The 15,185-nt window shown below is 40.1% G+C and overlaps 1 protein-coding gene across 3 annotated transcripts; it reads left to right on the top strand.

The window, feature by feature from the left end:
- The first annotated feature begins 1,543 nt into the window (after nucleotides 1–1,543).
- LOC133903887 (ABC transporter G family member 51) lies at nucleotides 1,544–14,840 on the top strand. Of its 3 annotated transcripts, XM_062345363.1 has the most exons (24): nucleotides 1,544–2,208; nucleotides 2,316–2,436; nucleotides 3,102–3,190; nucleotides 3,766–3,850; nucleotides 3,996–4,158; nucleotides 4,957–5,033; nucleotides 5,114–5,258; nucleotides 5,871–6,172; nucleotides 6,251–6,529; nucleotides 7,384–7,700; nucleotides 7,785–7,945; nucleotides 8,130–8,233; nucleotides 8,526–8,682; nucleotides 8,769–8,861; nucleotides 9,259–9,386; nucleotides 9,458–9,790; nucleotides 9,873–10,163; nucleotides 10,246–10,329; nucleotides 11,354–11,487; nucleotides 11,592–11,819; nucleotides 13,154–13,325; nucleotides 13,409–13,496; nucleotides 13,610–13,776; nucleotides 14,187–14,840. In XM_062345363.1, exons 1-24 carry the CDS (start codon nucleotides 1,877–1,879, stop codon nucleotides 14,451–14,453), a joined length of 4,317 nt encoding a protein of 1,438 aa, XP_062201347.1. In that variant the 5' UTR covers nucleotides 1,544–1,876; the 3' UTR covers nucleotides 14,454–14,840. The 3 variants fall into 3 exon arrangements, with proteins under 3 accessions (XP_062201347.1, XP_062201349.1, XP_062201348.1); XM_062345365.1 differs by lacking the exons at nucleotides 1,544–2,208; nucleotides 2,316–2,436 and adding an exon at nucleotides 2,719–2,785; XM_062345364.1 differs by lacking the exons at nucleotides 1,544–2,208; nucleotides 2,316–2,436 and adding an exon at nucleotides 2,720–2,809.
- Nucleotides 14,841–15,185: the final 345 nt, after the last annotated feature.

Raw genomic sequence — 15,185 nt, forward strand, 5'->3', positions numbered from 1 at the left:
CTGTTGCCACTTTCCTGACTCTTCTCATCGCTGTCGGTGTCCATGAACTGAAGTACATTAGGCTCATTGGGATCCCACTCGAGGTGTCCCACCTCGCGGTACGCGTCCAATGGGTTGGACTCGATGATACTAGTGTGGATCAGTACACCCTGATTGTTCCTGTGGTAAACCATAGTTTCGAAAGTGATCTCAGAGTTGGTGGCAGGTGATTCGAAGATGACCGCCACCGACTCGAAGTGATCGTAGAAGCCGGTGTCGAAAAATCCAACATGGATGTGAACTCGAGACATGATCAATCCTAAAAAAATAGAAGAAGGCCACTACCTAGTGCACCAACTATCGAAAACTAGTTCTCGATAATATGTCCGTAATTAAACTAGGGTACCTTTGAGATCAGGAATCAAGCACGAAATAAGACACATGATCTAGACATGTTCGGGCCCTTGGCTAGAGTAATACCCTACATCATGTGTGGAGATTGATGTATATGTATTATCTCGAGTATAAGTAAGGTAGCTAGACCTATTACAAGGAGTAGATCAGAAATTAACTAAACTAGAGTCGAAGTTGCCGAGTCTCTCCGAGGGTCTTGGATGTTTACGTCGAGTCTCTCCGAAGGTCTTGGATGCTTGCGCCGAGTTGTCTAGGTGTTGATGTGTCCTAAGTTGTAGAAGTTGTCTCCTGTCCTCCTTCCTGGGATCTGGATCCCCGCCTTATATAGGGATCTGACGTTGCCCTGAATCCAGCCGTAGTTGATTAGGAGCCATCCATCTTTCGATCAGAGCAAGACAGTCGAATCTAGCTTGGATACTAATCATACTCGAGTCGGTTATTCCAATCAAAACCTTCCTAATATGGGTTCTTGAAATCCCTGAGTATACCGGGTTCTACAGATTCAAAATCCACAATATCCAGAGTCGTTAAAGATGCAAACAAGATATTCTGTCTATATACGCTATACTATTTATGCGTATATATGTTATAGTTAAATATTGGATAAGAAACTCAATGAGTGGTGCTGAGTCAGTGCACAAAGAACATGGAAAACCAAGAGAAAAATGCACCAAACATTTACTAACAAAGAAGCAGCCAAGGCTTCAACTTGCAAACTGTGTAAAAGAAGGGATTATGATATTGCTTAGTGTTTTTTAGCTGCAGTGCTAAAAGGGAAGTGGAACGGTAGAACTGAGCGGAGGAGCACTGGACGCATCCACCCCAGAGCGCCCTAGCTCCTCGCCATGCCGGCTTGCCGGGGCATTCTAGCTCCCCACGCCCTCCTTCCAGCGCTGCTCTACTGCTCGTCCCCTATTGCCCCCTCTCCGCACGCGAGCGCCACGCCGCAGCCGCCGCAAGCAAAGTCCCCGAGCCCCCAGCACCGCGCCTGCTTGTGTGGTGCTGCCACTACCGATGCCATCGCCGACCACCGCCTCACGGAGGGAGCACGCCCTGCGCGCGCCCGCGTGGTGTTCGAGGGAATGCGCCCAAAGAAGGCACGGCCGGGGATGCCGCTGCCACGGGCTGGTCTGTTCGCCATGCCCCAGGCGAGATACATAGTGGGGTCCTCTGATTCTTCAGTTCCGCAGTGTCCGCGCCGGCCCCGCTCCGTGGCCCCGTAACGCGAGGACATGGCAGCGACCGCGCGGCCTGGGACTGCCCCTCCGATCCTCGAGTCCGGGAAGCCCCCCAGCTGGCTGGCTTCTAGATGGGAGGGGCACGACTCGTAAACAAAGCTGCCTCTTTGTACTGGCGACTTCTCATCTCCTCCCCTTCCTACCGCCTCCCTATATATATATGCACTCACGCGGCGTTCCCTATTCCTCTACGCCGAAAACCCCAAGCCCATATCGCTCTCCGCCTGCACCTCTAGATCGCGGCAATGGCGTTCGCGGCGAGCGGCGTTCATCGCGTCGCGGTGGATGTGGAGAGCGAGGGCGAGGAGGAGAGAAGAAGGGCACGGGGCGAGGAGGAGGCCGACCTGCTCTGGGCGGCCATCGAGCGGCTTCCCTCCGGCAAGCGGCGCAACCACGCCATCGTCCTCCCTGACCCCGGCGGCAGCGGCGGTGGAGGAGGAGGGTTAGGGAGAGGCGAGGTGGTGGACGTGCGGACGCTCGATCGGTCTGGGGTCCAACGCGTGCTCCGCCGGGCGCTCGCCACCGCCGATCTCGACAACGCCAACCTCCTCCACGGCATCAAGGCCCGCTTCGACGCGTAATAGATATATTCCCCGCTTCATGTTTTCCTTTTGTAGATTAGATCGAATTCGACTGATTTCTTTACTAATGGAGTCCAATCAACGGCGCTGCGTGCTTATGCAGTGTGGGATTGGAGGTGCCGCGGGTGGAGGTTAGGTTCCGCAACCTGAACGTGTCCACGGAGGTCCACGTCGGTAGCCGGGTGTTGCCGACGCTCATCAACTACGTCCATGATGTTGCCGAGGTATACACTGTATATGTTTTTGTGGTTGATGTGGTGCATGGCTGGTTGACGAGGAGGAGGTGGGCACATGGATCTCATTGCTCCAAAGTGCTTCATGTGATTAACTGTCCATGTCAGGGCTTTTAGATGGCACTGTTGTTGGATACTATCAGTTCCACGCCTGCTTGCCTAGTTGCATTCTCTGCTACGGGACTTTTAAATTTTGTCACGTGTAGTTACGACTCCCGGATGCAACTGAGATTGGATAAACTCATTGTGTGTAGCTTTTCATCGTTTGGCCCAGATAACCTGTGCAGTTACTCGTAATAGGAATCCATCTCTCTTTGTTTTTGAACCAGCGAGATGATAGGTAAAAATGGTTATGCTACTTTGGGTAAGAGTTTTTATAGATGATGCCAGGATCTCAACAATTTGAATTGATTGATTTGTTGATATAGCCATTCTTATAAGTAGTTGGTGATTAGTTGATTACTTCACTTGATGATAGCAATTGCAGGCAGCCCTAGTTTAGGCTGGTAAAATAGGTTCTACGCACCTTGTATCACTTCATATTATTACTATATACCTGAATATTTTACTTGACGATTCATCCTTTTACCATTATTCATGTTATCAGACCGGCGCGCTCTTGCTAATATGTTCCTTTTGTCTTGTGCTGCATGCAGAGACTTCTAATCGCCTGCCATCTTTTACGTCCTAATAAGCGCAAGCTCACTATTCTGGATGATGTTAGTGGCATTATCAAACCTGGGAGGTGAGGAACAATGCCTCTTAAGTCTTACGGCACGGTTCTATATGAATGTCTTACCGCACGGTTCTATATGAATGTGAACACATCTCACACTGGAACTAAAATTTTGGTGCATGTATGTTTACACAAAAGAAAACAAGTGTATTTGCATGCTATTGTGCTGCTTGTTTCCACTGGAATGTAGACATGTATAACTCATTTTAAGATAGTCGATAATTAATCATTCATCATTTATGTGTCCCTGCTCCTTCTCAATATCTGTAGTTCTATACTAATATAAAAAGCATGAGTTCAAATCTGCTACATTCACACTAGTGCTTGGAACTACTCATCTTAGCCATTCGTGTGCAATTGATCATGTCATTATCTCTCTTCCACCCTTAATGTCACTGTTTTCAATTGCAATAATAGCCTTAACGTCTTATGTTACAAACTTGTAACTCATTTTGTGTGCCAAAATAATTGTATTTCCCAATATGTTTTGCGACATGGATTGCACGTGCTCATTGAAGAATATTATGAAGTTTGTTATTACAAGTTGTTGATGCTGTATCTTGTTTTGATTTGTGTGGTGGAAGAATGACATTGTTGCTGGGACCACCTTCATCTGGGAAATCAACACTCTTGTTGGCTCTTTCTGGTAAATTGGATCCTCAGCTAAAGGTGACCTTTCCATCTCTCAATCTCTTTGTGCAAGATTGTGCTCTTTTAGGGGTGGGCGAGGGGTTGTTATTCTGGTTGCCTAACCGATCTCATTATTTCTCATGCCATTTTTGTTGTTTCTTTTTTCCTTCCCATGTTTCGACAGAAATGTGGACAAGTTACCTATAACGGAACTTCTCTTGATGAATTTTGTGTACAAAGAACTTCTGCTTATATCAGTCAGACAGACAACCATATTGGAGAATTGACAGTGAGGGAAACTTTGGATTTTGCTGCAAAATGCCAGGGTGCAAGTGAAAACTGGAAAGGTTAGGCTCCCTTTCTTGTACGTTGCATTACCTTGTTTAGTTATTCTATTCAGACCACATAGCCTGTAGGACAAATTATACTATGATAGCCAAGGGTATGAATAAACATGCCTTTAGATAATGTGCCAAGATGCTTTGTTCAATTACTGATTCACATTCAAATAATTTTGTCACTCCTTACATGCATAATCTTAGCCTTTAAGATAAAATGATTGACTCTAGTTAGCTTCCTACAGTTCAAGTGCTTCTAGTCCACCCCAACTAGTAGGAGTGCATCACAGTGTAAGTAGTTAGTGTAATAGGATCAATCTTTTTAGAAACTAAGTGTAATCAACAAGATAATCGAGTTTTCTGATTGGTTTTTCAAGTGGTGTCGAAATTTGCAGATTTTTTGAGGATACATGCGTCTTTTATCAAGTACTAGTTCAACAATCCAGTTGCAGATGTCTTAACCTTTTCCTTATTCCAAGTCTCACAGATGGTGAAATGACCTTACAAAGTCAGAGTCTAATACTAATATACTATGTTCTTGTAGAAGTTTATCATGAATATTCATTGATACAAAATTTTAAGGTCATTTCAAGTGTTATCAAGTTTGAAGCTTCCGACCTGTAGTAGTTGAAATCTTTTATGTTAATAAGTAACTGTTGGACTTTTGTTAAAAGATATCTCGATGCTTCTAATAGAGGCAAATTTAGGAATTTCTTCAATCTGTTTGATTGTGTTATATGTAGCAGCTTAGTTGCCAGTTTTAAAAGTCTCTTTCTTATGTACGTTGTTTACAAATGATATGTGTAGAGTGCTTGAAGGATTTAGTCCATCTTGAAAAGGAGAGAGGCATAAGACCAACTCCAGAGATAGACGCTTTTATGAAGGTTCTTATCTAATTCCTTAGTAAACATCATTTGTAAACATCATTTTTTGATCTGCAAAATATTTTATTTTGTGTGGTCAGACTGCATCAATTGGTGGAGAAAAACACAATCTTGTTACAGACTATGTTCTGAGAGTTCTTGGGCTGGATATGTGTGCTGACACTCCTGTTGGTACTGACATGGAAAGAGGTGTCTCTGGTGGTCAGAAGAAGCGAGTCACAACAGGTTTGAAGGATCACAATTTATTGTTTTCTCGGATGTTTCCCATTGCTTTTTGTTCCAAATAGCTCAATTTCTAGTTATGCGATGAACCTTAGTTCATGGGTAGTAGATTAGTGATGGCTTACAAGGGAACATTCTCATCTTAAAGAGATAACGATGGCTTCTTTATTCTTTTAGAATTATCTATTGACTCACTGAAGCCTAGAAATAGATCCAGCCATGACAAAATAATCAAGGGTGTAAGATTTGAACTAAGAGAGATGCTTAACTAAGAGATAAGATACTACATCACCTGCATCTGAAATCTGCTTATTGCCTAGCGCAGACACAGGGTGGACCCATGCTTGCATAGCACCCTACATACTTTTTTGTCCTTGCTTTTATGAAAGTTAACCTGGAAGAGCTATATTTAAAATGCTTAGGCTCATATGCCGGCCTTAACCTATTTCAAACCTGCCACTACAACTCTACATAGGGGACACATGAGCGACCACTACTACTGTGTCTCGTATTACAGATACCCATAACTAGAGATAAGTCAGCCTGTGATACATTAACGGCTTCCATGACAAATTGTTCAGGAAATGTACAAATTCAAATGATATACTTTTGCAGGAGAAATGGTGGTTGGACCAAGAAAAGTCCTTCTCATGGATGAAATATCAACAGGTCTTGACAGCTCAACAACTTTTCAAATAGTTAAATGTGTGAGGAACTTTGTTCATGAGATGGAAGCTACTGTACTGATGTCACTTCTTCAGCCTGCGCCAGAGACATTTGAACTATTTGATGATCTAATTCTGCTGTCAGAAGGGCAGATCATTTATCAAGGCCCCACTGCGCATGTTATGGACTATTTCAAATCGTTAGGATTTTCACTGCCGACTCGTAAGGGAATTGCTGACTTTCTTCAAGAGGTATTGTTTTAGTGCCTGTTAATTCTACAGAAAGTTTGGATCATGCTAAAATTTACTTTTAAGTAACTTTTTTATCAGGTTACATCAAGGAAAGACCAAGCTCAGTACTGGTTTGACCAGTCAAAACAGTATTATTTTATTTCTGCATCAGCAATGGCTTCTGCATTCAAGCAGTCCCAGTATGGCAGATATCTGGAGTCTAATGTAAATAACTCTTATGATGATACAAATTCTCAGCAGGCGCTTGCCAGATCAAAGTTTGCAGTATCAAAGCTTAGCCTTGTTAGGGCATGCTTTGACAGGGAGCTTGTTTTAATAAGTCGCAACTGTTTCCTCTACACTTTTAGGACGTGCCAAGTACGCTCATGTGCCTCTTACTTCATTTGTGATAATTTCTTAGAAATGAACTCGTTGCGGATCTGAGCCATATCCAGTATTATGGTATATGGAGTTTATTTAATATTGTAATGTCAATGGAACAGCAACTTAAGGATCGGAGCCAAACATGTCATGAAAGTATGTTTTGTTTAACATGTCTCTTTAATTGTGTCCAAGCCTTGCAATATTCAGGAAGATCACATAGTTCCTGATCCATCTCTTTCCACTACGGTAGTAGATGGATCAAAGTTATCTTATGAGAAATTGATAGTAGAGAGTCGGATGTATGAATGGTCAACTGTTGTGACCACTGATAGCAGTTGAAATGAAAATTGTTTGAAAGCTCAGGCAAGATATTCTTAATTCTACTGTAGTTTTTCTTGCATGTCTGAAAAGATGGGTTATGCACAGATTTCTAGTCCAGATGTTATAGCATTTAAAAATGAGTACATCCCCTTTTTTAATTCCAAGCTTAACATTTTTCTGCTTATTTTAAGTTGTCAGAGAAAATGTGCCCTATTTTGCATTGATTGTCTGTTTAATAGGTTATTGAGGAGGAAGTGCACTATCATGTAACAGATAATGCAAATATACAAGAATATTATCTTCTGCATCATTTAAAAAAATTGTATGAAAATCTTCTAACTTTCTTCCAATCAAATTTTTTGCCACAATTCTGTGCATTTACAATTTTGTAAACAAAAGAAAAAAGGATTACCTTTTTCTTTAATTTATTTATAATACTTGGTTTGATACAGTTTAATCTACACACTTTGTTTAAGTCATTACCCTTTCCTCATGCATTTGAGAAGTGATGGTATAGTTTTGTGCAGGTTGCTTTAGTCGCGGTCATCACATGCACAATCTTTCTCCAGACAAGATTACACCCTGTTGATGAGGAAAGTGGGAATCTTTATCTCTCTTGTCTGTTTTATGGGCTTGTGCATATGATGTTTAATGGTTTTACAGAGCTGCCCATTACTATTTCACGGCTTCCAGTGTTTTATAAGCAGAGAGGCAGTTTCTTTTATCCTGCATGGGCTTTCTCAATTCCCAATTGGATACTAAGAATTCCGTATTCCTTTATTGAAGCTGTAGTGTGGTCAAGTGTTGTTTATTACACAGTAGGTTTTGCACCATCTGCTGATAGGTACCAACAATACCGTACTAATCCATAAGCTGAATTCATTATTTTTGTATTTGGACATGTCATAATAATGAGAATTATGTGCAGATTCTTTCGCTTTATTTTAGTGTTGTTCTCTGTACATCAAATGGCTTTGGGCCTTTTCCGGATGATGGGAGCTATAGCACGAGACATGACTATCGCTAATACTTTCGGATCGGCTGCTTTATTGGCAATTTTTCTTTTAGGAGGGTTCATTGTTCCCAAAGGTTTGCGTTTTTATATTTATTCCCTGCAAGATGTTGACTTGTGCTATAAACCTTCCCTATCCCTGACATAATAGTTGCTACATACAAGAGTTAGCAAGTTTTGCTCCTGAACAATGAAGCTAATAATAATTTTTACTTTCAATACAACATGATGTGATTTTGTTACTAACGTCATGCATAACAGGGGCTATAAAACCATGGTGGGATTGGGCTTATTGGATTTCCCCCTTAATGTATGGACAGTGTGCTATTTCAGTTAATGAATTCTCAGCTTCCAGATGGTCAAAGGTTTGTTTACTAGCATGAATCTCCTTTTCTTATTTTTTTGGTTTTTAAAAGTATATCCAAGAAATTTACAATAAGAAATTTTTTGAGGAAGTAAAATAAGAATATTCAACGTTATTATAGTTGTTAGCGACAAAAAATATATAATTTTCGCAAACTGGAACTTCATATGTTTCAACATTGATATGGTTCGACTGCACGCATTCTATTTCATCATTCTTTATTACTAGAGGTATTAGTTTACTTTGTTCATTTTTTGGTAGCTATATTTTACTCTTGACATGTTTCATTACAGGCATCAGTTTCTGTCAACAATACAGTTGGAATCAATCTTCTTCTTTCACACAATCTCCCTACACAAAATTACTGGTACTGGATTGGAGTTTGTGTTTTATTGGCTTACGCCGTCTTGTTCAATGGTTTATTTACTCTTGCTTTGACATTCCTTAACCGTAAGTGTGGAATTATTTTTTTCTTCTAAATCCTTCTTTGTGTAAGCTGCTTCAACTTTCTAACCAAATTGTCATTTTTTATGAAGCCCTACGAAAGGCCCAAGCGATGATACCATCCGATTCTGAGGAAACAATGGATGCAATATTGGATAGTGCATCCGGTGGACATGCAACTGGAGGTAATTTATAGTTTTTATTTAAGGGAAAGTGATTTCTAGTTTTACCTATAACACGTTTTTCACATAAAGAGATTATGATTGTTTTTCCTTGTGTATGTTCTGACATCTTTTTAGATGCTTTCTTTCAACGTGTGAGTTAAACTTATTTATTCTCACTGCCAATTATAAACATATATGAAGTTAAATATTAATTAAGTTAATGAATGACTACTTTATGATCGTACAATTCATTGATTTGTTAGCCTTCATAAGTTTTAGTGAGTAATTAAGTTTGCCGAGCTAAACTTTTACTAGGAACGAGAATATAAAGTATTGTACTTGATTAATGAGTTCAAATATTCGCCATGCGATGTATGGCACTAACAATGAACAGCCACTGCCCTGAATTCAATTGCAGATAGTAATGGCAGAAATTATGGGTTCAAAGGACAGACTGAAGGAAGACTTAATAAGGGAATGATACTACCATTTCTACCAGTTACAATGACGTTTCACAATGTTAACTATTTTGTTGATATTCCAAAGGTTATTCTTCTAAAACTTTTTATTTATATATTTATAGTTGTTCCGCTCTAAGACAGTATTTAAATACACAGGAAATAAAATCGAGAGGTCTGCAAGAGAAAAGACTACAGTTGCTGTCTGAAGTAAGTGGGGTATTTAGGCCACGTGTCCTTACAGCACTGGTTGGCTCAAGTGGTGCTGGAAAGACAACGCTTCTTGATGTTTTAGCTGGAAGAAAAACAGGAGGATATATAGAAGGTGATATCAGGATTTCTGGCCATAAGAAGGAACAAAGAACCTTTGCCAGGATAGCTGGATATGTTGAGCAAAATGACATCCACTCGCCACAAGTAACAGTTGAAGAGTCTTTGTGGTTTTCTTCAACCTTACGGCTTGCAAAAGATATATGTAGAAAAACAAGACATGTCTGTTTCCATACTCGGACAAATTTTTTTACTCTGGAGCGCATAGTTCTTTGAGTTGATGCAACTTTCCATTTCCCTGCAGGAATTTGTTGAGGAAGTTATGGCTTTGGTAGAGCTTGATCAACTGAGACATGCATTAGTAGGAAAACAGGGTAGTACTGGATTGTCAACAGAGCAACGGAAACGCCTTACAATAGCTGTTGAGCTAGTTGCAAATCCTTCAATTATTTTTATGGATGAACCTACATCTGGTTTGGATGCACGAGCAGCTGCCATTGTGATGCGGACTGTTCGAAATACTGTTGATACTGGAAGAACTGTTGTTTGCACTATACACCAGCCCAGTATTGATATCTTCGAAGCATTTGATGAGGTAGGTATTCTTTCCTTTTCGTATTTGGTTGTAGCTGCTCACTGTTTTTGTCCCCTTGTGCTAACTATTCATTTGTGTACAGCTCCTCCTTCTGAAACGTGGAGGTAGTGTAATATATGCTGGTTCTCTTGGTGTCAACTCAGTTGATATGATTGGTTACTTTGAGGTAACTCTTTTTTCTCTATTTACTTCACAAAGGATTTTTAAACAACTAAGATTGAATTTAACCAGAGAATGTTAAACAACTGTGTTATTAACATAACTACCTTGTTAAAACTATGCCACTCAGATTATTTTGTCTTTAACTACGCTAAAAAATACATATGTAGTGATTAAATACATACTAGAATCTAGATTATCTTGGAATTATTTGTTATGTGCAGGCTGCACTGGCACTTTCATGCTCAGACAGTAGATATTGCGTGTAACTGAGCACACACTGAAGCCACGCCAATTGTTGGTGTTAGCACATCATAGAGATAGGATTAGGGGGAGTAGCTTAGAGATAAAACTAAATCTTTGGTGATCAGATCAACCAGTTCAGATTACATGGTTTACATTGCGTTCCACTATATATATACATTTTTATTAGGAGTTGAAACTTTCTATTTAGTATTTAAAGAGATGGGTCTGAATTATTTTGCTCACAAGCAAACAAGGAGGATTAGTTCTCAAGCATTTCAAGTTCCTCTCTCTATAGACGAATTTCTCCTCCCCACGTGCACCCGATCCTCCATCAATCTCTATCCATAGAGCTTTTATTCCACTACGAACTAAGGTCCTCTGCATCATGTGACTCGTAGCACTGAGACACGTCCGCTTGGAACTAATCTTAAGCCACACTCTGATTTATGGGTTTATGGGGCTTATTAATGAGGTTAAGCCATGGCAAAGGACTTAAATACCATATTCGCGTGAAAAAGATGTCATATACATGATTCAAGATTTGTGTATGTACACTTGTGTAGCTTGTTACATTGCCTCATTATTCCAATTCATGTTTCTGGGTTAATACTCAGCCATACATAAACCAAAGCTGCAAACTTCATGTAAGAAATAGTAGTGCTGTTGTACAAATGTTTTTTTCTTCACATTAATAATTGGTTGAAAGCAAATAAAAGCTCGCAACATCCTTTTTCTTAAAACCCCTATGTTAATAAGCTCACTATGTGTTAATATTGTCAACAAAGTCCATTCCTGGTGTTCCTCGAATCCCTGAAGGCTACAATCCAGCAACCTGGATGCTTGAAGTCAGCACACAAGCATGTGAAGAGTGCCTTGGTTTAGATTTTGCAACCGTGTACGAGAACTCAGATAAGTTCAGGTGATTAAATAAATGCTATTGTTGTGGTTCTCTTGAGACAGACCAAATTTTATGCAACTGTTCACATACAGATTAACAAACTTGTTCATTATATTATAATATAGGAAAGTGGAAGAGATAATTGAAGAATTAAGTATTCCAGCTGCTGGCACGGAGCCTTTGAAATTTTCCTCAGAGTTTTCACAGAATTTTATGATTCAGTTCAAAGCATGCTTGCGTAAGCAAAACCTTATTTACTGGAGAAGTCCAGAGTACAATGTTGTACGGTTATTTTTCACAGCAATTGCTGCTGTCATATTTGGATCAATATTTTGGAATGTTGGAATGAAAAGGTAAATCTTTAAAGAAGTTTCTTTCTCTTAGGTATTCAAAATAAATATATGTAGATTTCATTGGTTTCTAGCGAAGAGTATAGTTAGTATTATTTCACTGAACTTCTGACTTTATGTTTATAATGTGATGGCCCTCGAAAGACTAGTGTAATAAAAAAGATCTAAGTATATAACTGATTTGTCATAATGAAAAGTATCAGATACAAATCTTGCATCGCAACTTCAGCTGTGCGTAATTTGTTCCTGGACTAATTCTTTTGTTTTCAGCGACACAAAAACCCTGCTGCGGATTATTTTCTATATGTTTGGTTAATGATTCCCATTTGACATTGGAAGTGTTAACTATAGAATTCTGTATTTAATTACCCACACTTATTCCGAAGCTGGTAAATATAATGAGCCTAGGCATGGTATTGTAGACTGTAAGGATGAGAAGGCCAGCTTCATTTCCTGCTCAAAATGTAGGTTTTGGTTAATTGACACATAAAGACTGAGACCATAGCATATAGTTCATATTGACTTAGACGCCGTTTGGATGGGTGAATTCGGAGTGTTTCTCATTGGATTCCCGAGAATCCGTGACAAACGCACTGTTAGGAGAAACGTTTCACCATATTAAACTGGCCACATTAAACAGCCTGAGAGGTGTTTCACGTGTGGAATGGCCCCCTCCTTACCACTTTGCCCTGCCCCGTCTCCTGCTACGCTCATCCCACTCACTACCGCCCCAAAATAGGCCGCCGGCTCTAGTCACCAGCACGAGGGGGAGCGGAACGAGACAGAGGACTGTTGCGCCACAGCGGCAGATGGGTGGAAGGAGCTGCTAGGAGCTAGTCTTGGTGGGGCGGCGGCCGCCACCTCTTTGATGGGTGGGAAGGGGCGGAGACCATGGGTGTGAAGGGGGGATAATAGAGCGAGAGAGAAGGCTACTATGTTCTCTCTTTTTTTCTTAGTTTTTTAATGCTTTTGTGATTTGTGATATGAAGGTGAAATAACTAGGGTTTGGTTTGGGCCTGTTGGGCGAAAATTAAATGGGCTAGGATTTTTATATGTATGTGATTTATTAAGTATTTGTCTTTTTATATCTAGCAAAAAAAATTGAATTTGGTCAATTGCTCACTCTGAAAAAAAAAGCAAATCAGGACAAGGGTAAGTTGGTCTATTGCACCACCACCTTCTCTTTTAAGAAACCAAATCCAGCTAGCTAGCCAAACGATTTCTAAGGTAGTTTTAATTCACCAAAGAAACATTTCCGGAGAAAATTTGGAACTGAAACGGTTCTGAAAGAATCCAGATCCCTACTAAACAGGTCTAATACCAGTGTAACTGTGCAGAGAAACAACTGAAGATTTGCTGCTTGTCATGGGTGCTCTTTACGCGGCATGCCTGTTTCTTGGTGTGAATAATGCCTCATCTGTGCAGCCTGTGGTATCTACAGAGAGGACAGTCTACTACAGGGAACGAGCTGCTAGAATGTACTCGTCTTTCCCATATGCGGCAGCACAGGTTCACTACCTTTTTGCTTGCGTCCATCTTTGGTTGTTGCCCCTAAAGATCCCCGGTAGCTTAACAATGCTTTAAACCAACAGGGTCTTGTAGAGATTCCTTACATTGCAGCTCAGACACTAATATTTGGCCTCATCACTTATTTCATGATCAATTATGAGAAGAACATAGGCAAGTTTCTTGTTATGCTTTTTCTACACATGATGTTGCTTGTTTTTATTCGGTATTACAATATTATATCTTTACCTATTTGTAACCTGATAAAACTCAACCCGTAATTGCAGGAAAATTGTTCATGTATCTTGTTTTCATGTTCCTTACTTTTACCTACTTCACTTTCTACGGGATGATGGTGGTAGGCTTGACCCCAACACAACAAATGGCAGCAGTAGTGTCGTCAGCGTTTTACTCCTTGTGGAATCTTCTTTCCGGGTTCCTCATCCCCCAATCTGTAAGTTACTGAAGTATTACAATTTACAGCACTGTAAAAAAATGGTTTTTTATGGCATTTCGCTTTCAATTTTAATATAAAATTCAAAACTATTTAAATCTTACACAACAAAAGCTTGCACTCCAGAACATGATGAGGTTGGTCTGAGTAAATATGTATAAACTATGAATTTGCCTTTAGAATAAAATCTAACTGGTATTTTTATTGTTTGTGCGGCCCAAAAAGAAATCACTGTTCGTGCTTAACATGACTAGGTAACCCGAGTTTTTAACGTTAGTTTGTGCAATGCATCATCTTCGACATCTGGTTTTCAGTCAATGCTGTAAAGACATGGGTTGAAAGCAAGAACCCTCCGATATGATGTTAACTTCAACTGATCCTCCCATTCTGTTCACTTGTTATTCATGCAGAAAATCCCAGGTTGGTGGATCTGGTTCTACTACATCTGCCCAGTGGCATGGACCCTGCGTGGCATCATTACATCGCAGCTGGGCGACGTGCAGACCAGGATAGTTGGGCCTGGTATCGACGGGACAGTACAGGAGTTCCTCGAGGGAAGCCTGGGATTTGAACAGGGGATGACTGGTACCACAGTTGCAGTACTCGTTGCCTTCTCACTTTTCTTCTTCGCCATCTACGCGATTTCCATCAAGATCATAAATTTCCAGAGAAGATAGATAGTCATCTTATAACGTGGATGTGCAACTGAGTTGGGCGCCTTGTATAAACTTCATGGTGCCAAGATCATAGTTTTCTTGCTACCTGGTGTATGGATGATAAACCCAGTAACTGCTACTTGCTGATTGTGAGACCAAGGTTTTGCAAGGGTAGAGAGGATCATAAAGCAGTAGAGTACGGTCTTAGTTTCCTTCTAAAGAACAGAACTCTTGAAATTGTAGTCTCTGGTTTATTCTTGTCGTTAGCTTCTCAAATGATTTCACGCTGTAAGGCTTTTGTCAGTGTTTCAAAATAGAGTATAGAAATTGTAGATAGAGATGAACTCGAGATTAAGTGAATGAATCAATTGTTCTTCAGTGCATTGTTATGTGTACAATATATACATGTTCAACATGTGCCGTTGGGTAGACATTCCTTCCCAACGGACACGAACGAACTGCCATAAGCAACTACGGAATTGATCAGAAGTGATTCGTAACACTCCCCTGTGATCAATAGGTAGTTACTGAATTGATCAAAGGTGATTCGTAACACTTCCCTTGATCAATTTTGTTATATGTATATATCAAATTGAAAATTTCTTTAAAATCCTATGGGAAAAAATGAGGAGAATATAATTTATGATATACCGTTGAAAACTGCTTTAAAAATCTAGCGGGAAAAATTAAAAGAAAATAATATGGCATATATACTTGTATTTATAGTCTTATTGAAAACCTTGATAGGAAAAA

Source organism: Phragmites australis, chromosome 21 (genome assembly GCF_958298935.1).
Source record: "Phragmites australis chromosome 21, lpPhrAust1.1, whole genome shotgun sequence".
NCBI lineage: Eukaryota > Viridiplantae > Streptophyta > Magnoliopsida > Poales > Poaceae > Phragmites > Phragmites australis.

Bases quoted from the DNA above. Each gene is read 5' to 3' on its own strand.
- LOC133903887 (XM_062345363.1), top strand. From the start codon at position 1,877: ATGGCGTTCGCGGCGAGCGGCGTTCATCGCGTCGCGGTGGATGTGGAG. The intron at 3,191-3,765 runs GTGAGGAACAAT...GTGTGGTGGAAG, and splicing joins GGCATTATCAAACCTGGGAG to AATGACATTGTTGCTGGGAC. The intron at 8,234-8,525 runs GTTTGTTTACTA...GTTTCATTACAG, and splicing joins CAGCTTCCAGATGGTCAAAG to GCATCAGTTTCTGTCAACAA.